At 54.4% G+C, this 24,405-nt stretch overlaps 1 protein-coding gene and 1 long non-coding RNA gene across 2 annotated transcripts in view; one reads left to right on the plus strand and one right to left on the minus strand.

Annotated features, from left to right (window-relative positions):
- Nucleotides 1-343: 343 nt before the first annotated feature.
- On the minus strand, nt 344-4,715 carry LOC115299334. Its single transcript, XR_003912133.1, has 4 exons — nt 4,515-4,715; nt 2,875-3,032; nt 2,260-2,354; nt 344-1,703 (listed from the first exon to the last, which is right to left on the minus strand). It is a non-coding gene; the product is annotated as an uncharacterized LOC115299334 (long non-coding RNA).
- A 61-nt stretch (nt 4,716-4,776) lies between these two features.
- ECE1 (endothelin converting enzyme 1) overlaps nt 4,777-24,405 on the plus strand; it is a 60,792-nt gene continuing 41,163 nt past the window's right edge. Inside the window, exons 1-4 of the mRNA XM_029945885.1 lie at nt 4,777-4,899; nt 5,113-5,199; nt 13,319-13,460; nt 18,723-18,935. Coding sequence (XP_029801745.1) covers nt 4,858-4,899; nt 5,113-5,199; nt 13,319-13,460; nt 18,723-18,935 — 484 coding nt within the window. The 5' untranslated portion in view covers nt 4,777-4,857. The remainder of the gene's footprint in view (nt 4,900-5,112; nt 5,200-13,318; nt 13,461-18,722; nt 18,936-24,405) is intronic.

The following is a 24,405-nucleotide window of genomic DNA, read 5'->3' on the forward strand; positions in this document are numbered from 1 at the left end:
TCAGGTCATGATCTCACAGTTGGTGGAATCAAGCCCTGTGTCTGCTTGGGATTCTCTATCTGTCTCTGCCCCTCCCCTGCTCTCTTTCTCTTAAAATAAATAAATACACTTTAAAAAACTTTAATCTGGGGCGCCTGGGTGGCTCAGTCGGTTAAGTGTCCAACTTTGGCTCAGGTCATGATCTCACAGTCCGTGAGTTTGAGCCCCACATCAGGCTCTGTGCTGACAGCTCAGAGCCTGGAGCCTGCTTTGGATTCTGTGTCTCCCTCTCTCTGCCCCTCTCCTGCTCACGCTGTGTCTCTCTTTCTCTCAAACATGAATAAACTTAAAAAAAAAAAAACCTTTAATCCATTATCTATGTACGAGGTTGTGTTCTAGGTGCTGGGGATGGAAAGTAGTAAGATGATTGTGGCCCACCCCCTAGGTCCTGTTCGTCCCAAGGGTAGAGATGCCCAGACAAGGCCGAGATGTCAGTGCAGTTGCCACATGGGGCAGGGGCGGGGGCACACCACAGGGAAGGAGGCAGAGACGGCCAGATGCAGGAGGAGATTGGGCAGAGATGCAGAGCAGTGGTTGGGAGGGGGCGCAGTCTTGGGAGAGGGGATGTCAGCTGCTGGTCCCTCAGGGGTGGGGACCAAGTCGTACTGGGAGCTGCCCCCTCAGCTTGTAGGACAGACTGGACCTGCGCCAAGGACTCGATGGACTCCTGTGGGGTGCTCCCTGCCTGCAGGGCTGGGGCAGGGTTAGGGAACGACTACTCACCTGAGGGGCATGTGGAGGATGGACCTGGAGAGGGAGGAGTTTGGAGTTTGTTCTTTCGGTGGTGGGGCTCATGGGAAAGTGTGTGGGCTTTGCGTTGTATAAGTGATAAAGAGGTAAATCAGAGCAGCTGACACCTAGTGAGCACGTGCTGAGTGCCCAGCACAGCTCTAAGCACTCCGTCCGTATGAACTCACTTAAGTATGACAGCAGCCTGCGAGAGAAGTACTGTGATTATCGTCCTCACTTTCCAGATGAGACAACTGAGGCACAGAGACCCAAAGTCGCTTGCCCAGGGCCCCACGGCTGGGTATCTAGATCACAGTTTCCACTCTGTGGTTCTGTCTGTTAAATAACAGTATTGAACTAACACACAATGCAAGTGTGTATTAGATGACGTATAAGGACATCAGAGATCCCGGCCAATTATGAGCCCCTGAGGCAGGAACCGACGCAGCCAAGGCTTAGAAACAACGTGAAAACAGCTTGGAGGGTGTGGCCGAGGAGTCGCAGGCCTCTGAATTTCACTCGCGACTGCTCTTCTGCCTCTGACACCCTCCAAGTTTCCTTGAAGATCTCCCGCCTTGGGCAAACCGACCACAGAACCATCTGAGTGACTAACACAGTCACACCCGGTGTCACTGGGCCAGAGGCCTTAGTCGTCAGAAACATGTGAGACTTTCCAATAGTCCTCATTTCTGTTCACCCCGGGGTGGGGTTTCCAGAGCCGGGCACCATCACACGCGCCTCTGGCTTTCATCATCTTCTCTGTGCAGCCGCGGGCCTGGGGACAAGCCGAGGTCCCCACTCCGCCATGGTCGGTCTCCGCCAAGCCCTTCTCGTGAGCACTGGGGGCCGGGTGAGGAGTGAGCAGATCAGAATGGACTCCCCTCAAAGTGGCAGTGTTCTCCTTTCCCGGGAGCTTGTGGGGTGGGGCGTGACACCTGCAATTAGACAGAACAAGTGTGGCCACCCTGACAGCCCGGGGCCAAACTCCGAGAGGGCCCCACCTGAAGGAGCGGCACCCCTTCCCCAGGGAGCACTGGACCAGGAGCGCAGGGCCAGGTGCAAGGCCTTGCTCTACCACTTCCTGGCTCTGTGGCTGGGGCTCCTGGAGGCCAGCGGCATGAGCTCAGGCATCTAGCTCTGCAGCTGGGTGACCAGGTGGCCTGGGCAGCTGGGGACGGGAGCATAGCATCCAGCCTCCTCCCTAATCCTCAGTCTTCTCCTTGGGAAGGCGGAGGCGATGGCTCCCCCCCTCCCCTGCCAGGGGTCAGGAGAGGCACGCCGTGCAGCACAGAGCAGGTGCTGTCTCTCCCTGCGCAGGGCCTCCCTCCCTCTGGCCTCCCACTTCTCCTATAACAGGGAAGTGATACCTGCTGAGGCTGAGGCTCCAGGTAGGTGTGGGAACCCAACAAGACCCTGAATAGGAGGCCCCTTCCGGCTCTGGGTGGGGACAACGATAGGGCTGCCATTGTTGTAGGAGTGTCACTCACTCACCGGCTGGAGCCTCTGCGCTCCCCACCCACGGAGCTGGCCGAGCCATTCCCACGTCTGAGCCAGGTGTTTCAGGGGGGACAGCTCAGCTCTTGTGCCTGAAAAATAAACACCTTTCCATCCAAGCGGCCTTCTGCTTGGGCGGTATATGAGCCTCCGTCATCATCCATCCACAAACGGGCTGCAGTGGGACGGACGGCCCCGGTGGCCTGGCCTTGGCCCCTGGGATGGGTTTCCAGCCTCCCTCCTTTGCTTCCTCCCTTCTCTCCAACAGCCGGGCTGCAGCCTAGGCCGTGGGACCTGAGGAGCCCTGGCCGCTGCCTTCTCCGTTCTCCCACATAGGGTGCTGTGCGCTTCAACAGAAGGAAGCATCGGGTGGGGGCCCGGGGTGGGGGGACACTGAGCAGGGGACCAGAGGCCGCCTTGTCTGGAGGGCGGTGAGGAGAGCTTCCCAGAAGGGGTGAGCTCTGAAGTGAGACAGAAGGAGGAGGAACCACTACCTCTGTGCACCCAGGCAAGTGACTTGCCTGAGCCTCAGTTTCAGGCTCGGTAAAAGGGGCCGATAATACTCAGAGGGAAGCGCTAGGGGCTTCAGTGAGATGATGGATGGAACCGTACCTGCGCTGCCAGGCTGTGTGGTGAGCTGGACTTCTTTTTCAAGGGCCTTTTCCTTGGGCGGTTGACACCTGTTACTTCGTGTAACCAAGTGTCCTCATTTCAGAAAAAGTTCAGCTGCAATCCAGCGTGAGGCCAACAAGCACTGGAGTCCTTTCTCTCTGTCCCCAGTGGGAGTGGGGCAGAAGATTCCAGAATTTAAATTCTTACCATGCACCCTGCCTCCCCCAGGGCCTGTGCCCATTAGATATGTTTCCTTTGTCCTCGGATGTTGCAAAATTACGTTGTCAAGAACTACAGGGCACTGGCCCAGAGTAATTTCACTTCCCCTGCACTTGTTCCACCACTGATTTTAACTGTCTGTCAAGCACCTACGGGATGCGAGATGGGGATTCTCCGTGACCAACCACAACCCAGGCTCATAATGCTTAGGATGGAGGGGAGGGAGCAACGTAAAAAAAAAAAAAAAAAAAAAAAAGATGATGATGGTAACAGGCTGCAGTCCATACTATAAAGGGAAAAACTGGGGTGTGTAAAGGAGGATTTGAAGGACTACTTCAGAATGGTTATGACCTTGGAGGAGGTAGCAGTTTAAGCGGAGGTCTGAAGCAGGGGCTGGCCATGGGAGGAGTAGAGCTGAGTAAAGAATGTTCCAGATAGAGGGAACAGCAGCTATAAAGATCTTGGGAGAGGAGGGAAACTTGAGAATCTGAGGAACTGCGTGAAGGCTGAAGAAGTTGGGGCCTGAGTGAGTGAGATGGGGAGCAGCACGAGATGAGGGTCAGGGGTAGCTGGGGGCCTTGGGGGCTGGTAAGGACTGCTATTGCTGAGTTTCAAGCAAGGGCATAGGGAAATCAGAATTTCCTTTTAAAACGTTTATTCATTTTTGAGAGAGAGACAGAATGTGAGCAGGGGAAGGGCAGAGAGAGGGGGAGGCACAGAACTCAGCAGACTCCAGGCTCTGAGCTGTCAGCACAAAACCTGACATGGGGCTTGAACCCACCAACTGAGATCATGACCTGAGCCGAAGTCAGCTGCTTAACCGACCACGGAGACCACGGAGCGGCCAGGCGCCCGCAGAATTTCCTTTCAAAGGCTCACTCTGGGTGCTGGGAGGGCCGAGTAGGAGCGGGAGAGTGCCAGGGGCTGTTGCTGCGACCCCACGCGGTCACCTCACCCCTCAGATCCTGTGCACATACGTGTGGCTGTGAGAACCCAATATGGGAATGAACAGACGTGCATTGTGGAGAGCTGAAAACTGTAAATGCAGGAAGGGGAGGGTTCTTTGGGAAACCTGACAGCTAGACTTCGCAGAGGTGGGAGGCAGCTAGCCCCTAGAGTCCCTGCCTCAGCGCACCCACACCCGAGAGCGCCCACTTTCCCAGCCCAGATCACAGGGACTGGGGAGGGAGCACCTGCCTGAGACTCTGGACTGCTGGCCCGGAAGGTGGATGGGTGGGTGGGTCACCTCCCTGGTGACTCCTAACTAAGCCTCTGGAGTTTTCTGAAATTCTCTGGCTTATGAGGCCCCTGAGCTGGAGGAAGGAGGAAATGATAGGGGAGACACCTGTCTTTTTTTATTCTCCCTCTTTCCCCTCCCCCATCTTTCTATCTCTGATGGGGGACTTACTTGAGTCACTCACCTAAGGGCCACTGGTGGGTGGAACCTCCCTGTGGACAGTCCTGATCCAAAGGGCATCTTCCTAATACTTGACTCCTGGTATTTGCCACCCCCTTTCCTGAAGGGAGACTTGACGTTTCCTAGGGGCTGCACGGAGACCTCATCCTGCCTGCTAGCGGGTGGCGGTGGGGGATCCCCACCTACCCCGGGTCACCCCGCGGGCCCAGAGGGAACCCGGAACCCCGCGCCAATCAGGCCCCGCCCACCAAGGTGTCGAGTTGCCGCCTCAGCACCGCGGCCCGGCCCGCCCGGGCCAGCCTGTCGCCGGGTTCCCTGGCGGTGGGGACCGGGGCGTCCTGGGGCGCATGCGGATGGCCGCGGCGCTGTGGGCGCTGTGGGCGCTGGGGGTGAGGCGTGGCATTGCATAAGCGGGATGGAGGGAGGGGGCGGAGGGAGGCGGGACCCCCCTCCCCCGCCGCGGGCCGGTCCGTGGGCCGGTCTCGGTGTCCCGCCGGCCAGGGGCGGGGCGCGCGGTGGCGCCGGGGCCGCTTCCCCATTCTCCCCATTCGTCGAGAGCCATGGAGGCGCTGAGGGAGTCTGTGCTACACTTGGCTTTGCAGATGTCGACCTACAAGCGGGCTACGCTGGACGAGGAGGACCTGGTGGACTCGTTGTCCGAGGGCGAAGTGTACCCGAACGGCCTGCAGGTAGGAGCCCTGGCCCGCTGGGAGCCCCGAGGCAGCCCCAGGCATGCGCGCTGCTGTCGCCCCCGCCCCCACCCTGCCAGCCTGGGAAGGGGCCCGGCCAGCCTAGCAGCTCTGGGCTCCTTGGGGAAGATACCTTTCTCGGGCAGAAGTGGGCCGGAGACGCTGGACTCCCTCCACCCGTGTCCCCTCCCCAGCCCTGGCTGTCCCCAAATCCTCCTGCCACCTGCTAGTGGGACTTCAGCCCCTTGGCAGAGTTGAAGCATCCTGTAGAACTGAACTGGACCAGTTACCTTTCACACAAAAGGCAGTCCCCTGAGTGCCGAGGGACTTGCCCAGGGTCTCGTAGTCCAAAAGTGGCAGAGTTTAAAACTGTCTCAGTTTTAGCGTGGAAAGCCCGGTGTCCCTGGAAACCCCTCAGTCCTGCGCAAACCAGGATGGTTAGTCACCCTCTCTGGTAGGCATGACCCCATTCTTCATTTTCTGCATTTCCTGCAGGGAGGGGCCCAGCTTTCTGCCCCCTCTCTCCCTCCCCTTTGCAGCCCACTCACAAAACCTAGTTCCTCCCCTCCCCAGGGTCTGCCCCCATGGGACTCGAACATGCACACCGCCTCCCTCCTGTGTGGCTGAGTAAGCAGTGAGCACGGCTGCTTCCTGCCTGCTCTCTTCTCCCTGCAGGGCTGAGCTGGGAGTGTTGAACGGGACCTCAGCCCTGGTGGGGTTTGGCCCCAGGGGGGTGGGTGGGAACAAGTTGAAGTGTCGGGGACACCCCGTGGGGACATTGATCTGGCTCCTAGGAAGCCAGCTGAGAGAGAGGAGCTGGGCATCTCCGGGCATCTCAGTCCGGGAGGATTTCTGCCAGGTTGATCAAGGGAGGAATTGGGGAGCGTGTTGGGGCCACGCATTGAGCTGCCACCAAATCACAATTCACTCGGGGGCAAGCTTAGGGTGCGTGGGAACTCGCACCTCTTAGAAGCTGGACTGGGGCGCCTGGGTGGCTTGGATGGTTAAGCGTTTGACTTTAGCTCAGGTCATGATCTTGCAGTCCATGAGTTTGAGCCCTGCGTTGGGTTCTCTGCTGACAGCTCAGAGTCCGGAGACTGCTTCAGAGTCTGTGTCTCCCTCTCTTTCTGTCCCTCCCCCATTCACGCTGTCTTTCTCTGTTTCTCAAAAATGAATACATATTAAAAGTTTTTGAAAATAATAATAATGTTCAAGATTTTAAAAAAAGAAGGGAGGGGGGAGAAGAGGTGGTGGTGATGGAGGAGGGCACTTGTGGGGAAGAGCACTGGGTGTTGTATGGACTCCTGATTCCAAGTGGTCTGCATGCTGGAATCTGGCACCATTGCCTACTCATCCCACTTAACTTTCAGGACCCCACCCCCCATGTGGGGATTGCTGTTCCCACTTACGGGGACAGGCCCTGAATGGGGCTACGACTCGCCTAAGGCACAGAGCTAGAAATCGGGGAGAGAGAAATCAAGTCGGTCTGTCTAGAACCTCTTCGCTTGGGACCCTTCTTGAGAGGCCAAATCCAGCAGGAAATTAAATTTCTGCGTCAGGCACTTTTCCCGTCGCAAATCAAAACAAAATCTAATCAGCAACCTTTTCAGTCTCATCTTGCCCAGAAGGTTCTAAATATATCAGCACGAAAGCATTTCGGAATTCACAACAAAATAATATGTGGGGCTGTCATCACCGTAACAGGACCTTTTTCAGGTCACAGAGTGTTTCACCTGCCGAGGCTGCCCGGCTTTGAATTCTGACTCTACTCATGGTCTTGGGTGAGCTACTAAATCACTGTAAAATGGGAGTTAGACAAAGTAAATGTAATTCCTATTGTGGGGCCTGCTAGGATTGTTGTTGTTTTTATGGCATATGAGGTAAGGGCCCCATCTGGCTACGTTAGGGATGATGAAGCTGAGTCTCAGAGAGGTGGGGGACATTTCTGTGGTCACAGAGCAATCGTGTGGGACGAAGTACAGTGTTGCCATCCCTACCAAATGTGCCAAACTGGACACTTTGTCTCCTTTTTTTTTTTTTTTTTTTAACAGGAAAAGCCAAAAAGGTTGAAAGGACTCGGGGCATTTCTGTGGGTACCCAACCCGCCTTCTCTTGAACCTCTTTTGCTTCCCCAAAGGAAGTTCTTGAATCCAGAACTTGTACACCTCCACTTCCAAAGCAGAGCTTTCTATTAATTTTGTTTTCTTAATGTTTTTTATTTACTTTTGAGAGCCAGAGACAATGCGAGCAGGGGAGGGTCAGAGGGAGAGGGAGACAGAATCCGAAGCAGACTCCAGGCTCTGAGCTAGCTGTCAGCACAGAGCCTGACGCAGGGCTCAAAGCCATGAACCGTGAGATCACGACCTGAGCTGAAGCCGGATGCTTAACTGGCTGAGCCACCCAGGTGCCCTGTATTAATTTTGTTGTTGATCATTAGGGTTTTTTTTTCCCTCCCAATATAAAAACTTTACATGCTTATTTGTAAAATACATACATATGTAAAATACATACTTATGTATGATTCCCTATTCAAGTATAGGGGTGCTCAGTTCGCTCAGTTGGTAGAGCTGGCAACTCGATGTCGAGGTTATGAATTCTAACCCCACATGGGTGTAGAGATAACTTAAACAGAAAATCTTAAAAACAGATAGTCTAGTATAACAAAAAGATTTACAAAGAAACAGTAATTCCAGCACTTGGAGATAACCACTTCTAGTTTTCCACATTTGCATGCATATATTTTTAAACATAATTGAGCTTACTGTGATTACACAATGTTGTGCTTTTTTTCATTTAATGCCACTTCATAAGAATTTTTCTATGTTGTTTAAAAACTCCCAAAACATGCTACCATTGAAAACTAAAATGCCTCATGGTCCCAGGAGATAAAAATACATTTACTCAATCTGCTCAGGTTGGAGGAAAGGCTCAGTAACTTTAACGTTGTAGGTGACCAACCGCCCTTTAGCCCTTCGATGATTTCCTACGCCTTGACGCTAAGGACTCAATGGCTTCTTCAAGTTTAAGATTTAAAAAGTGGCCCCCATCTCCCCACCCCCAACTTTCCACTTTGACGGGCAGCTAGAATAATAAGCTAACTTGATTTTTTTGCGACTTTGCAGCCCATTGGTTCTAGAATGCCACAGTTGTCCATAACAATATTCGTAAATGAAAACCTCTGTCTCTGTGCCAAACTTGACCCCTTCATTGTTGAATATGCCAACCAAATACTGAATTTAGCTAGAATCCCATTCTACCTCTTTTTCTTTTCCTTTCTCTCGTATTTAGGTCCCAGTTAATTGTGATCCACTGAGTGCTGAGTTTAAAGCCGTACAGGCCCCAAGACATTGCCCCAGCTCTGCCTCTTATGGGCTATGAGACCTAAAAGCAACTCATAGAAACATCTTTTTTTCTTTTTTTTTTTTTTTGTCAAATGGGGTTAATATTATTGATCAACAGTTGTTGCAAAGATTGGAGGGAGGCAGTGTAAGTGACAGCATCCTGCATAGGGCGCAGGAAAGGGACCGAGTTCCTCTTCGAGTTATCCTGACTCACCAGGCATGAGGTCTCAGCGACGCCTTAAATATAACCACTCTGCTCTCCGGAGCCTCTGCTCGGCTCAGACCGGCCGCCTGGGCTCCCCAGCGCCCCAGCACACACCATTTCAGGGGCTCAAAGGGAAATTGCTAAAGTGAGGCCTGTGGCCTAACTGGGGGGAGCCGGGGTACATGACTGTTAACCAAAGCCTTTGAATCTCCTCTTGTAGCTTGTAAAACTCAATTGTTTCAAGAGAAGGGAAAGCGGAGATGTTTAATTCTTCGTGGTGATTTTCTCATTTTCCTCCCCCTGCCACACACAGGGCTGTCCCTTGAGGGTGACTTTAGGCACAAGCTGCTCAGTACTTTATAAAGACCTCTGTGCTCACCTGCAGGCCGTTTTGGCCCGTCTACCCGTTTGAGCCTTATACTCGTGGCTTTGGAGTTCTTCTAGAATCTGAGATGGTCAGACCTGGAACCACATCTTGCTTCATTTTAAAAATAGGAGACTGAGGCTCAGAGGCTGCCCAGGGACACAGACACACATGCAGGGGTCTTGATAAAGTCGAGGCTGACCTTTGACTCCCCTTTTCTCATGTCTTTGGTAGCTGGGTATTCCTTCCGGGCAGCAAAGAGAGCTGGAAAGTGCTTCTTCTGAGAACTAGACTTTGGTTCCTATTTAGATGGAAGGGGTCCCCCACCCCACAGGTACTGGTATAAGCTACTATCCTCATTGGTAGAGAGTCGGGCATGGGGACAGGGGACAGGCTGGGCTCAGGGAAGAGGTGGGGAAGACCAGAAGACATTATAGTTTTGCCCTGGGCTGGCCTCCGTGGCCTCGGCTGGAAGTCCTCTGTATAAAAACTTCCCTGGTCATGGTCTGTCTGCTCCGAGAGGCTGACTGGAAGCAGGCCGCCCAGTTACCCTGCCAGCCCTCTGGGGTGGCCAGGCTCCTGGGCTGCAGGGGGCGGGCTCCTTGCCAAACCCTTGGCCAGACTGACTCCTGTTGGTCTCTCTGTATAGCCCAGGTCGCTGGGGGACCTGGCAGCGGCTCAGGAAGAACTTCTGCCTCTTTCCCCCCTGCTTGCTCTGAAAGCCAGACTTTGCCCCACTCCCCTCCCCTTCTCCTGCTGGCTCGTCTCCTGGGCCCCAGGCAGTCAGGTCCGTCCTTGCCTGCAGAACTCGTTCTTGCTGTAAGCCTAGGTGAGCCAAGCACTCACTTCTGTAACCGAATATTTATCCTTCATTAGGGCTTTGTTCCCTTGGCTGTGGAAACCCTGGGAACCCCTAGGCTGGACAGCTCAGTCTCCGCTCTGTTTCTCTGGCACTGCCTGTCTCCTCCTCTGTCCTCCCTCTCCACCTCTCCCTTCTGAGGGCATCCTTTTCCTTCCGTCTCCTTCTCTCTCTGCCTCACGTGACAAGAAATAGGATATTAAGCCCACCCACGAGCTGAGCATTTGTAGTAATTCTCAGCTCCATCTTCCAGGCTCTGGTAGTTCTGCTCCTTGGCTGCTGGCCACCCCCAGCTACCTCTCCTGAGACCGTGGGCTGCCTGCCGCACACACCCCCGGCCTCCGAGTCACTGCAGACCGGTTCCGCTGATCAACATGCCCTCATTTCCAAGAGGAACATGAGAACCCGCGTGTGTCCTCCCCTTGCTGTGACCTCATCTTGCTGGCTGCTCTGCAGGAAGGCAGGGCGAGGACCACAGGGCCCAGAGAAGGGCCTCGCAGCCCGGCCCCGTCCACCGCACCAGGAATGGACGGCTTCTCCTGGAGAGGCCCCTGGGTCTGGGCGCAGCGCCTCCCGGGGACGTCTGCCGCAGGGGCAGGCCTCTGGGGTCCTTCTGCCCTCAGAGATGAGGTTTGTCAAGAAACCAGCGGGCCTGAGCGATGAACACGACAAAGGTTAAAAATCCTATTTTCAAATCCCGTTTGCCATTTCTTCCTGGAACTGCATTTGTAATTTAATTTGGACTTCATTCTGATTCACTTTTGCAGTGAACACCATCTGTTTGCTTGACGCTAAACAATGAGGCTCAGCTCTATTGATGTTCCTCAGGGGCAGCGAGGCCTGGCGGCCCTGGGACTGGGGCTGCGGGGTCTGGAGAGAGAGAGAGGCTTCTTTCACTGTCCTCTCTCCTCCCCTACTGCCTGTGTTTCTTCTGGAGCCAATGCTAGTCCCTAGTCGTAAGGATGTTGTGAAGAGAGTAGCCTCATCCAGCAACCAGACAGAATTAACACGAAGCCGGGCACATAGAAAGCACTCAGGTGTTAGCCACTTTTATTGCTCCTTTCTCCCTCTCCCTCTTCCTTCCATCTTCTCCCTTCCCTTCGTTTCCTCCCCCCACCCCCCCGCCCCACCTGATTCCTCACACCAAGGCAATGTTGCTCTCTCCACAGATGGTGAGTTTGCTCGCTCCCCCAGGCCCGATGGCTGTGCTCCCCGGCTTCCCAGAGCCAGCACCAGGCAGAGGGCTGCTTCTCTAACCAAGGCCTCCCTGCCTCTTTGCCTTCACCGGCCCCGCCCTTCAGCTGGGCCATGGTGGGGGTGGGGAGGGCTGAGAACCCTTAGGTGGAGGCCGACGGTGAGACGGGCCAGGGCCAGGGTGACCGGAAGAGTGAAATGTCAGTGCCTGCGTCGCACCCTCTGGGCCCACTGCGGATAGCACTTCCCAAGGGGGACGGTGTGAGAGCTGCGAGGCCCAGGAAAAAGCACTTCATAACCCTTCCCGTGCCGGGAACATGGTTAGCAGTGTGCCAGGCCGACGCTGCCCCTGGCCCTCCGGACCCAGAGGTCTCCCCTCACGGCAGGAGCCTGGTCAGAATCTTCGTTTCTCACATTTTTGAAACCACACGTGAGAAGGGGGTTTCGGGAGGCGGCCCCCTTCCCTCTACCTGACGCAGCTGTTTCAGTATCAGTATCGAGAGCGGCCTGGCCCTCGTCGGAAACATGACTAGGCCCCAAGTTCCTTTTGTTGGTTTTAGAACACAATTCATTTTTTCCTCCACGTAAAGTTCTTACGTTCCCCTTTCTCTGGTGCAGCAATTCCCAGTCATTTCCTGCCCAGAAAATACCCAGCGATGAGCATGAGTCTGCGCGGTGCCTTTCCTTAAGGGGACCCACTTCCGATCCCCAGGTGCCAGTGCAAGGCTCCCTGAGGACTGGGACTTGGCTCCCGGGGACAGCCACCCCCTCAGCTTTAAGGAGGACACTTGCGGGTCAGGGTCTCCTCATCTCCCCTGGCAGGCCCACAGCCCCGCCTCCCCGGCAGCTCCGGGGCTCCCCGCCTGCGTGCCCGCCCCAGCCAGCCTCCCGCCTCCACCGTGGTGTTTCCAACGGGCAACTCCAGACGTGTCATCCCGGCCCTCCAGAAAAGTCTTCATTCTTTAAATGGGCTTCAGTGCCCCTTGGGATCCAGACCTTGCCTCCTCTCTCGTTCTTTCCCCTACCTACTCCTCAAGACCCAACACAAGCATCCGCATCTCCAGGAAGCCTCCCCCGACGGGACGCCCCCCGAGGGCCGCCTGCCACTTCCCACCCTCGTCTGTTTCTGCATCTGCCTTCCTGCTGGACTGTGAGCAGCTGGAAGCAAGAGAGTCTGCTTCCTCCCAGTATTTCCAACATGGCCCTGAGCCGGTGCTCAGCCGTTGTTGGCACACAGCCGCAGTATCACTGAGCCGGGGGACGCCTCCTGTCCTGTGGCCCTGGCTTGTGCAGAAAGCACCTCGTGGAGTGGAGGGAGGCTCCCCTGAGCTGGGTGTGAAGGCCTGGGCTGAGGGCTCTGAGTGCTGTTGGCCAGTTTGTCCCTCCTCAGCCCTGAGGGCCCTGCCACACCCTCTACTTCCTCTCATTGTGTCTCCCTTCCTGTTTAGCTAGATCGTTAGGCTGGGGACATTTTTCCTCCCTTTGAGGACCTGCCTGAATGGAGCTGTCTCTCCATTGCATCTCCCCTGACATCTCCCAGACTCAAATCCCTGATCCCCTTGTGGGCTCTGGAATCAACAGACGTGGGTTCAAACCCCATCTCTCCCCATTTTGCTGTGTGACCAGAAGCAAGGGTCTCACCCTCTCTGACCTTCAGTCTCCCCATCTGTAAAAGAGAACTACTAACAGCCCTCCCGGGACTAGGAGGGAGTCATGAGCTAAGGATGTCCGCACTGCTGGGAAGTGTGAGCTGAGGCTGTGTGTCCGTGCCGGTGTGGGGCTCAGAGAAGGGCCCAGCTGGACGCTTACTGGATGCCTGCAAGTCCAAACATCCTGTTCTTTTTTGAACTCCTTACTGGAGAAACAGGGAAGAGCTCTTTTTTTTCCTTCCACCCATATCGGGTAACACAAAAAACACAAGTCCGGCTGGGTTGAGCGGCTTGACTCTGGTGTTTAGGAGCTAATCCGAGTGCTGAGCAGGGTGGCTGTTCTGTTCCTGGATTAGGGCTGATTCCGTGAGAACTGGACCACCCCTGAGGCCCAGGGCAGCGCTGATGGCCCCCCGAGGCCTGGGCCTGCCGAGGAGCCCCCTGCTCCTGGGGAGGGGGCGCCCTGGGCTCACGTCCTCCCCGCCCCTCCTGCCTCCTTCCCTGCAGGTGAACTTCCGCAGCCCCCGGAGTGGCCAGAGATGCTGGGCTGCTCGGACCCAGATGGAGAAGCGGCTGGTGGTGCTGGTGGCGCTTCTGGTGGCCGGACTGGTAGCCTGCTTGGCAGCGCTGGGCGTTCAATACCGGACAAGTAGGTGCCTCCGTGTTTCGATGTGGGCTTGACTCACTCCTCTGTGCATCCCCTCGTGCAAGAGGGCTTCCCTGCTCAAGCTGGGACTGGCCTTCAAGGCCAAGGAGAGAGCTGGGTCTGGACGGCTCGGTGCTGAGATGGACTGAGACATGGGAGGTGGACAGCGTGGGTGGTGTGAAGGTTTTGGACACGACTCCAAACACTGGCCCAGCCGTGTGTGACCTCAGACGAGTCACTTAATCTCCCAGAGCCTGTGTCTTCTCTAATGTGAAGGGGGGAAATGGTGTCAACCTGGGGCTGGCTCTGAGGATTAGAGATAATGTCTATCAAATACCTGGTGTCTATTAGGACGTCTGTAACCTTAGCTCTGGGTGCTATTATTGTTAGGATGTGGGCTGATTAGAGACACAGTCTGGCACTGTCCGTCATCCTTCGTTCCAACAAAATAGCAATACTAGCTTCCGTTTACTCAATACTTTCCGTGGACCAAATACCACACCTCTTCGTTACAAGTGAAGCCTCAGTTCCTCCTCACAGCAACCCTATGAGGTGTGGTTACTTTGGGCCCCATTTTAGATCTGAGGAGACTGAGGCCATGAGACAAAGTGACTCGTTCAAGGTTACATGGCTGGTGCGGAAGTGACAGGGGCAGCCGGATTTCAGCTTCCGGCTGGGGGCCCCCCTGCCGTTGTGATTGGGGTGCATGGCGGAACCCCCGGAGGAGCTGTCCTGTTGCAGCCCAGCTGCCCGTGTGCACTATAACCGCATTTCCGCACCGCACTGTGTTTAGCGGCGTGTCGGGTCCCTCTCGTCCTGCCGTCAGATTTGAGGCTGGCTCTCTGTGTTTGGCTGAGAGGATCTAGTCAAGTACCTCATGTAGAGTTGATGCTCAGTAAGCACTTATGGAGCTGGAAAGCGGGGAGCCAAGGATGGGGAGTCCAGCGGGTTCCAGGGTCTCTCACAGCCTTGTGTCCCAACATCTAGCTTTCCGATGGCAGATGGCCCATCGGAGCAGCTTCTGGGGGCTTTGCTTGGGGCCCAACCCCACCTCCTCGGTCACCTGATCCCTCATCCCATCAGAGAGATTATGACCCCTCAAGGGCCTGGGAGCCTTCACCCCAGGCTTCTCTGAGCCTCCCGCACTGTGAAGTTGCTGGCCTGCATGGCCGGCCATGTTAGACTGGGAGGGGGAAGGAGTGTGAGGGCCCCGAGAGAGGGCAGGACCTCATCTGAGGCATCCTTTCAGCCCCCTGTATCAGGCGCTCTGAGAGTGCCCCACGAGTTCCCAGAAACGAGAAGGGAGCTCCCAAGGGCTGGATCCCAGGTGGGGCTCCCGGGGAGCAGTCTTGCTCTGGCCTGTATGCACGACCCTCTGAGGGCTGCAGGAAGGGTGTCCCCAGCCTGGACTGGGATGAAAGGAACTCTCCCCCACCCACCCCCGGTGACACTGGGCGGGGGATGTCATGAGCCTGAGGCAACCCGTGTGCCTTCATTGGCTGCCTTGGCCCGGGGAAAGCAGCGGCCACCCTAGAAGGTGACAGTCACCTCATGCCTGTCAGCAGGTGCTGCCATTGGCCACACCTGAGCCAACATCAGGCTCATCAAAGCACATTCTCTGCTGATCCTGAAAGGCCCATCTCAAAGTTATGTCTGGGCCCTTAAATACATATTTATCTACCTTCATCCTGCACCCCTTTCCATAAACTTGCGGGTGCTTTACAGACAATGGCAACAACACACACAGATTCTCCCAGAAAAGATTCTTAAGTGTCTTACTCCGAATCGAGGCCCAGCACTGCCCAGACGGGTGTCTGTGAACTAGATCTGGGACTGTTCCTGATTTCCTGACTGGGCACGCACATCCTCAAAGGAAGAGATACTTTCTCCCTCTGCAGGTGGTGACCAAGTGCCGGACAAAGCTCATTTCATTCACTCACTCATTCCTTCTTTCATTCAGTAAACACCTGTCAGACAGCTGGTAGGTGCCAAGTGCAGTGCCAGACAGAGGAAATGTAACTATGAGCAATGTGCTGGCCCTACCCTCAAGCTCATGTTCCAGTTGAGGAGGGTGACAGGGAGACAGTAATGATACAGACACAGCATAGTGTGCCCAGAGAGTGGGCATCCAGGCAGCCAGCCAAGGGGCCCAGCAAGGAATGAGGGTCTGGGAAGGTTTTCCTCAACAGTCAAAGCTTTAAGAGCATTGACCTTGGGGCCCCTGGTGGCTCAGTTATCTAAGCGTCCAACTTTGGCTCAGGTCATGATCTCGTGGTCCGTGAGTTCAAGCCCCGCATCAGGTTCTATGCTGGCAGCTCAGAGCCTGGAGCCTGTTTCAGAGTCTGTGTCTTCTGCTGTCTCTCTCTGCCCCTCTCTTGCTCATGCTCTGTCTCTGTTTTCCTCAAAAATAAATAAAGCAAAAACAAACAAACAAACATTTTTTTAAAGAAAGCATTGACATTGATGTTAGATGGGCGGGGCCAGGGGGGCTGGAAACAATTAATTGATCAGATGTGTGTTAAGCCCCTGCTGGGTCAGGAGCAGCTGGGGAAGGATCTACCTACAAACCATTAAGCAGGTAAACAATCAATTATTGTTGCTGAAGCACCAGCTTGGTACCTAGCAGACGAGGTGCTTTAGTGAAGAGCTCTGGCCTCTCAGAGTAACTCCTGGAGACTGGCTGCTTCTTTTTTTTTAAACCCAAATCCCCTATGATAGCCTCAAAAACAACTCATCCAGGACTCCCCTCCCCACGCCCACCCCCACCCCCCAACCACGCCAGCCGGCATGCAGATTGTGACAAGTCTTGTTTCCCAAGGAGCACGGTCTAGCCATCTGTCTTCTGGGCATTCCCACGAGCCAAAATATTGTCAGCCTTTATTTCCTGCAGTTTGTTGTAGAAAAACAATAGGTATTCTTTTCCTTTCCCAAATACGAAGCTCTGTCATAATAGTGAATAGGCGTTTTCAAACTGCGCAGAAATGCGCTTCCCTTCCCCCCTTCCCCCCCCAAAGGCTCTAGGAAATGAACTTTCCCTCACTGGAGAGTGGGCCGTGCACCTTGGATTGAGATGGTCTCACCTAGAGATAGTTAAATGGCCTATATTCTTCCACTTCCTTTCTCTCTTTTTCTCCTGACATGCCGATAATTTGTAATTGTTGTATAGTTATCTCCAAACGAGTAATTACCTCAAAATAAAGTTACCTTGATTTTTTGTGCTGTTGTGCGGCCAGACTTGGTGCCTGTCATCAGTGCTAAAAAGCCCCCAGGTCACCCCGAGGGGCTGGTGCCGGAACTGTGCATCGTTCTCCGCTCCCTGAAGGTTGGATGGGAACATGGGTCCCAGCCACGAAGGCAGCCCTCATCACTGTGAAGTCAGGTCCACTGTCCTTCCTCACCTCTAGATGGAGAAACTGAGGCTCAGGGAGATGAGGTCACCTGCACAGGTCTCAGCCAGAATCAGAAAGCTGGGGTTTGAACCCAGGTCTCAGAGCCCCCAGCCCCGGCCCTGCCACACCCCTCTTTATGCAGTAGGGATGCTGAACTTGCCAGAAGGGCCGCCCCAGACCCGATGTGACCGGCAAAGGGGCAGGGTGGGAAAACAGAGAACCTGGCCTTGGAGTTGCTGCAGCAGACCAGAGCTGGTTCAGCCTCAGCTCCCCCTCGGCCGGGTGACTGTTCCATTCACTCACACAGAGCCTCGGTTTCCTTCTCTTTGAACCGGGGCATCACAGCTGTCTGCAGTGAGGTCTGAATGAGATCCCGAACGTGTGTGAAGTCCATCTTGTCGCCCACGTGGCACATCAGCCGACAATCCAGCCCAGCCCGTGTCAGGAGGCTGGATCTCTGGCTTCCATCGCCTCCAGAGTCAGGCTCATCTTGCCACCTTGGGCTGGGCCCCTGCTAAGGCTGCCCAGTTTGGTCCCTCTGCTGGAGCCCTCTGACCAACACTGAGGCAGGGATCCGGCCCCTCTTCTTGCCTCTCTGGCCTTCGAAGAGCCCTTACCACCTCTGCCCCACGTCCTAGGAGAGCCAGATCAGAGGCAGCTGATTCATGGGGGCACTGCCAGTATTTGGCGGCCGTCTCCACAGCCACCAGCACTGGCTACCACCCCTCCTTAGGGAGGCACCTGACAGATGGGGCCGCCCTGACCCCACCTATCATTGCTGGGATAGGCCATAGGAGACAGAGCAGCGAGAGGAGGGGGTACCTTGGGTGTTGAACAAGGTCCTTGGCTTCTCTGTGCCTCAGTTTCACGTATACAAAATGGCCTTAAGCAAAATCCCTTAGGTTTGTTTTGTTTTTGTTTTCTTGAGAGTCAGTGAGGTAATCTCCCACCTTGTACTCAATGGGAATGATTCGTCATAGTTTTTTCTGTTCCTAATAGGCTCTCCTTTATCCTAAGTCCTGGCGCCATATTGTCTGTGTCACCTATTCACCAGGGACTAAATAACTCGGTTTATGTTTGTAGAATAAATGAGACATTTCTCCTCCTTTCGTCATTGAAATTTTTTTTATGTTTTTATTTATTTTTGAGAGACAGAGAGACAGTGTGAGCAGGGAAGGGTCAGAGAGAGAGGGAGACACAGAATCCGAAGCAGGCTCCAGGCTCCGAGCTAACCCAATGCAGGGCCCGAACCCACAAGCCGTGAGATCATGACTTGAACCGAAGCCGGGCACTTAACCGACTGAGTCACCCAGGCGCCCCGTCCTCCGGTCATCATTTAACTTCACTTGTATAATGCCTGTATCCCCAGCTGAATTATTAGCTCTTAAAGGAAAGGACACTGCCTTTTGTATCTTTCACCACACATACACACGCACGCGCGCACACACACACACACACACACACACTGTCACACCACACTCAATAAGAGCCTCGAAAGTACTCAGTAATTATTTTGCTGAATAAATGAATGCATGAATGAGTGAATCAATTCGTTGAGCATCAGGGAATAATAAAAAAAAATCAATGAATATTTGTGGAAGGAAGGAAGGACTGATTAAGAGAAAAACTTTTGTTCTGGGTACTTTTCAAGCCATAGAAAGCATTTTAAAATGGGAGCGAAACAAAAGTCTTGTTTTACAAGCCAGGAAATTGTTAATCTACTGAAGTCATTTCTCTCTAGAAGTTTAGCGACCGTCCAGCTCAAAATCCAGTTGGTCAGGGCTCGGGTGGGGCACGGCACCCCAGGCCACCTGCACTATATTCCCACAGCCTTCTCCCTGCCCTTCACTGGCCTCTCATCCTTGACCCCTGCCAGGAACCCCCCCAGTGTGCCTAAGTGAGGCCTGCGTCTCTGTGACCAGCTCCATCTTGAGCTCCATGGACCCCACGGTGGACCCCTGCCAGGACTTCTTTACCTACGCCTGTGGCGGCTGGATCAAAGCCAACCCTGTGCCTGACGGCCACTCACGCTGGGGAACCTTCAGCAACCTCTGGGAACACAACCAAGCCATCATCAAGCACCTCCTCGGTAAGCACCCAGCAGGGAGGCCAGTGCGTGGGCAGCGGGAGGGGGTGGGGGGCGTCAGCCGCACCTTCCTGGCCAGGCCTGGTTAGAGCAAGAGCTTGACGGAAGGGACGACCAGAGGCTTTGGAGTTGGTGAAACCGGGTTAGAATGTGTGGCCCCGAGTAAGTTACTGGTCTCTGAGCCTCAGCCCCTTCATCTGTAAAAACAGGACTCATGCACGGGGACGAAAGGTACAGCATAGGGAATGTAGTCGATGGTGCCGTATTAGCCTCGTGTGGGGACAGCTGGCTCCTCTTGCAGTGAACGTAGCACATGACAGACTTGTTGAATCACTGTGTTGTACACCCGGAACTAAGGTCACATGATGTGTCAACTACGCTTCAAGTAAAAGGGTTTTGTTAATGTTATTTCTTTTGAGAGGGAGAGAGAGAGAGACACACGGAGAGAAAGAATCCTAAGAAGGCTCCATGCTGAGCATGGATCAACTCAAGGCTTGATCCAAAATCAAGAGTTGGATGCTTAACTGACTGAGCCACCCAAGCATCCCCAAAAGAAAAAAATTTTTAAATGTTTCATTTATTTTTGAGAGAGAGAGAGAGAGATAGTGTGAGTAGGGGAGAGTCAAAGAGAGAGGGAGACATAGAATCTGAACACAGGCTCCAGGCTCTGAGCCATCAGAATTGAGCCTGACGCAGGACTTGAACCCACGAACTGCGAGATCATGACCTGAGCCGAAGCTTGGTGGTGGTGGTTTTATCCTTAGATTAGAGCCCCATGTCTGTCCTGTTTGCAGGGCTAAATCTGGTTAATGTTTGTTGAATTGACACCTGCCCCTTGGGGTCGTCCCCCACGTGGATTCACAACACCCACCACAGCGCAGATCTGATTGGGCCCCACGGCAGCTGAGACCTTCAGCAGCCTGCTCCTGCTGACCCGGCCCCGTCCTGGGACCCTAAATGCTGGGAGAGGCTAGATTATGAAAGAACCATCAGTGACAGAACTTAAATTCAGAGATTCAACAGATACTGATTAAGTTTTTAAAAATAACCTTCAAGGTACTCCACAATAGTTAACATATAAGAAGAGATCCCAAAGGGGACAAACAGACAGAAACCTTCCAATGAGACAGGAAAAAATTCTAACTTGACAGTTATGAATCTCAGGCAGTTGTGCCTTTTATTTTTATTTTTTTTTCATTTTTTTATTTTTTTTTGAGAGACAGAGAGAGACAGTGTGAGCAGGGGAGGGTCAGAGAGAGAGGGAGACACAGAATCTGAAGCAGGCTCCAGGCTCTGAGCTAGCTGTCAGCACAGAGCCCGGCGCGGGGCTCGAACCCACAAACTGTGAGATCATGACCTGAGCCGAAGCTGGACGCTTAACCGACTGAGCCACCCAGGCGCCCCAATTGTGCCTTCTAGATGACAGTGGAAATAAGCAGACCAGGGTAAGGTGACCTGTCCTTTCCTGCACCAGCCTGGGGCCTGGGGTTAGGAGGGGAAGTGCCGCTGCTGCTGAGTGAGACCCGCCCACCGTTTCTCCTTGGCCCCCCTCAGCAGCACCCTCTGCACTCCAGCCTCCGGCTTGTCGCCCTGAGGATCAGGACAGGGTGGTGAGTGTAGGTGGGGCTGAAGGAACTCAGTATGTTCGGGACAGCCTACATGCTATCGAGGTGCCTCTGAAAGGGGACACCGCCTCTCATTTCAGAACTAGAAGCTTACAGGCAAATACGGTAGCCAGGCTGGAATTCAGGATGTCCCTTCTCCAGCACCTAAAGACAGCCAAGGGCTTGGCACGGGCCAACAACCAAGGCAGGAGAATAGTCCAAGTCAGAAACAAGATGGCCTAGGGCCTCTCCTCTAGCCACCAGGACCTGGGTTCAAATCCTGCCTCTACCACTTTCTGTGAGGTCAGTGACCTGGCCTCTCGGGGCTTCTTCTCATCAGTATAATGGGAACCGTGCCTCCTCCAGGTCACGAAAATAAAGTGGGAAAAATGCATTTAAAGTGCACTACCAGGGCACCTGGGTGGCTCAGTCGGCTAAATGTCTGACTCTTGATCTCGCTCGGCTCAGCTCATGATCTCACAGTTCGTGGGATGGAGTCCCAGGTCGTCTGTGCTGTCAGCGCAGAGCCTGCTTGGGATTTTTCTCTCTCCCTCTCCCTCTGCTCCTCCCCGCCCCACTCTCACACCCACACTCTCTCTCAAACTAAATAAATATAACTTAAAAAAAATAATAAAATGCATTGCCTTGGCCTGGCATAGTGTGCTGACTGCTGGGTATGTTAGCGTTACAGTTATTCACCTTTGACCTTTGCACAGTACTTTACAGTTTACGGAGCTCTTTTTGTGTAGATCGTCCTGTTTGATCCTGTAGGTTGGAGCGAGGAAGGTATCGTTCACCCCATTTGATAGATGAGGAAACAGACTAGTAGTGGCATGGCTGGGACTTGCCTGAATCCAGGCCAGGTGCCCTTCCCCCAACACCTCACCCCACCTCCTTCAGAAATAAGGGACAGGTATGACCCCGCCCAGCTTGCTGGCAGCGCGGAGCATCGAGGGTCCGAAGGAAGGACAGAAACAAACTGATGTTTGTTGAGTGTCTGCTACTTGCCATGCTCTCCACCAGGCTCTTTCTCTCCACTGCCCATCGTCACAGCCTCCCTGGGACTCAGGAACTCTTGTTCCCGTTTTGTAGATAAGGATACAAGCTCAGAGACGTTAAGTAACTTTGCTGAGGATGCACTGTGGGTCCTCAGTGCAGAGGGGCTCCAGCCCTGGGGAGCTGTTAGCCCGAGAGGAGAGGGAGAAGACAGGCAGAGAGCCCAGGACTGGCCCCTGCGTGTGGTGCCCTCAGGCCGTGCTCCTGCCAGTCCTTATCAGGAGGACCTTGGGTCTTTGCCAGGACTGAGTCCATCCCCCATCCCCCTGACCCTCCCCCCAGTTGGCAGGGTCCTTGAGGACAGGGCTCCAGTCCACGTTCTGGCCCTAACACATCCATCCTGTCCCCGAGACTCAAGCCATACGTGGAGAGCTGTGCTGCGCTGGGTACGGAACAGCCATGCGTTCAAGCCCTTGACCCTGCGGCCAGGGTCTGGTGGGGTCAGGAGGCCGGACTGCAGGGTTTTGAAGTCAGGCAGCCTTGGCATGCTAGCTTATCACTCGTGTGGCCTTGGACAAGTGACGTGCCTCCTCTCCAGCTTCGTTTCGTTATCCATAGCCTGGGGGTAGTGATGCCATCTCACCCAAGGTTACCCCGAGCGGGGGCTTGTATGTGCCCGGTCGGCGTGCTCAGCTCAGAGCTTGGTGCCTAAGAAGTGCTCAGCAAACAGAGCCACCCTCCTCGGCGTCCTGAGTGAGTGCCAGCCCGGACCGCTCCCTGACAAGCCGGGTGACCGCAGAGAAGGCACTCAGGCTCCTCGGCTCCTCGTCTGTAGGGTGGGAACTGACTCAGAGCATTGATGAGGATGTTGTAAGGATTAATGCGGTGGCCAAAGAAAACCTCGATGTTGCTTATTTTATTTCTTATACAGACGCTGATATGGTCCTAACTATTAGGGAAAGAGGTGCAGGGCATATCCATGCCCGTGCTAGGTTGTTTACTTGTATTATTTTATGTAAGCCATGGAGGTATATACCCATTGTACAGATGGGACTCACAAATACCTAGGAAGTAGTGAGATTTAGCTGAGAGTTAGCCCCAGAGCTGTGGGGCCTCAAACCTGCACTCTTTGTCTACCCACTCCCCGAGTCAGATTCACCACCCGGAGGCCACAGAGCAGCCCAGAAGCACGATTCGCCAACCTCCTTTTTCCCAATGGCAGCTTGATTAAGTTCTCCAGTCTAGGTGGGACCTGGCCCAGGCCTGATGAGCACAGCGGGTGAGGTCACCCCCGAGTCCTACTGACCAGCAGATTATGACCAGAAGGCATACCCTGGAGGCCCTTTCTGTCAGGCTCACCCCTGGGAATTAGTCTGGATATGGCCCCTCACCCGTGGGCCTTGATACCTGGGATTTTGACACCTGGAAACCCCCAAAGGGGCAGGACGCAGGTGAGTGGGTGACCAAAAAATACAGGAACATGGGCCAGTGCATTCCTGGGCTCAAGCCGGGCTGGTTTCAGCTTCCCCAGGACATAGGGGTCAGCCAGCCAGCCTCAGGAGCAGGACCGGAGCTGGTGAGGAGTGGGGTGTGCCAGGGGTGCCCCCCAGCTGGCCAAGCCGGCCTAGGGCAGGCTTCTCTGGATCGTTCAGAGTGCTGGTGAGGACCGTGTCGGCTGGCCGGGCTGACCTCGGGTGAGCCTCTCCTTTCTCCGAACAGTGGTTCAGTCTGGCCCCCTCCGAGGATTCCGGGCAGATCTGTAGCAGGTGGACTGAACTCTGCCCAGTGCCACTGTGGCATGTCCTTGCAGCTCACGGGCTGACCTCAGCTGCATGGGACACAGGTGCCTCACCCAAGAGACACTCTGCCACCCACCCAAGTTGCCGGCTTGGGCTGTCCTCATAGGCCTTGGAGAGGTAAGAGCGTGGCCTCCTTTCATCCGGGGAAGGATGCAGCTGGACCTCCTGCCCTTAGGCTGGGCCCTTCCCCCACCCTTTCCAGTCCTACAGGACTTTTCTCAAATCTGCTTCCTCCACGACGCCTTCTGTGGCTACCAAAGGGCTTCTCTGAGTTTGAGCTATAATTGCACTCTATGTGCCTGTCATCTGTACCATATTTTATAAGATTAATGCATGCAAAATTAATGCCTGGTTTTTGTAACAATTTGAGTAACCCGTATTCCACAAGGAATTCGTGGTCTCTCTTCTTTCTACCCCAGCGCCAGTCTGCCTGAGAAATAGAGACAGAATCATTCCATCAGTATTAAATCTGTCCACATCAGTGACTTGACAATGAGTCGTATCGCCTTGTGACATCTCTTACACTTTTATTTTGGTTCGTTTTCCTAGTAGTTGCTGTCTAGCTTTGTTTCATCTTCCCTTGTGGAAACACTATGGACAAGCCCTGTGTCCAACATGCGCTCTGTCCAGGGTCATGTCTGCAGCAGTACGCCCTTCTTTAGTGTCCCGAGGACCGGAGTGGCTGTCCAGACCTCCTCCAGGCTGGCTGGACTACTTCAGTGCAGCCTCTGGTTTTCCCAACCAACCTCTCAGAAAGGAAAGGCACGCAGAGAGAGCTCAGCTCCCTGTCCTGGTCTCAGCCACTCGCTTGTGGAACCTTGGGCACATTACTCAACCTCTTGTCTATAAATTGGGCGTGATCCTAATAACACCCACTGTTAGGACAAGATGCACACACACAGCCACACCCACACACAGAGGAAGTGGTTTGTTTTCTCAGCAAGGCTTAAGAATGCTTAGGTTCAGGGGCGCCTGGGTTGCTCAGTCAGTTAGCCTCCAACTTTGGCTCAGGTCATGATCTCACGGTTCGTGGGTTCGAGCCCCGCGTCGGGCTCTATGCTGACAGCTCAGAGC

This window comes from Suricata suricatta, chromosome 8, assembly GCF_006229205.1.
Source record: "Suricata suricatta isolate VVHF042 chromosome 8, meerkat_22Aug2017_6uvM2_HiC, whole genome shotgun sequence".
Lineage (NCBI taxonomy): Eukaryota > Metazoa > Chordata > Mammalia > Carnivora > Herpestidae > Suricata > Suricata suricatta.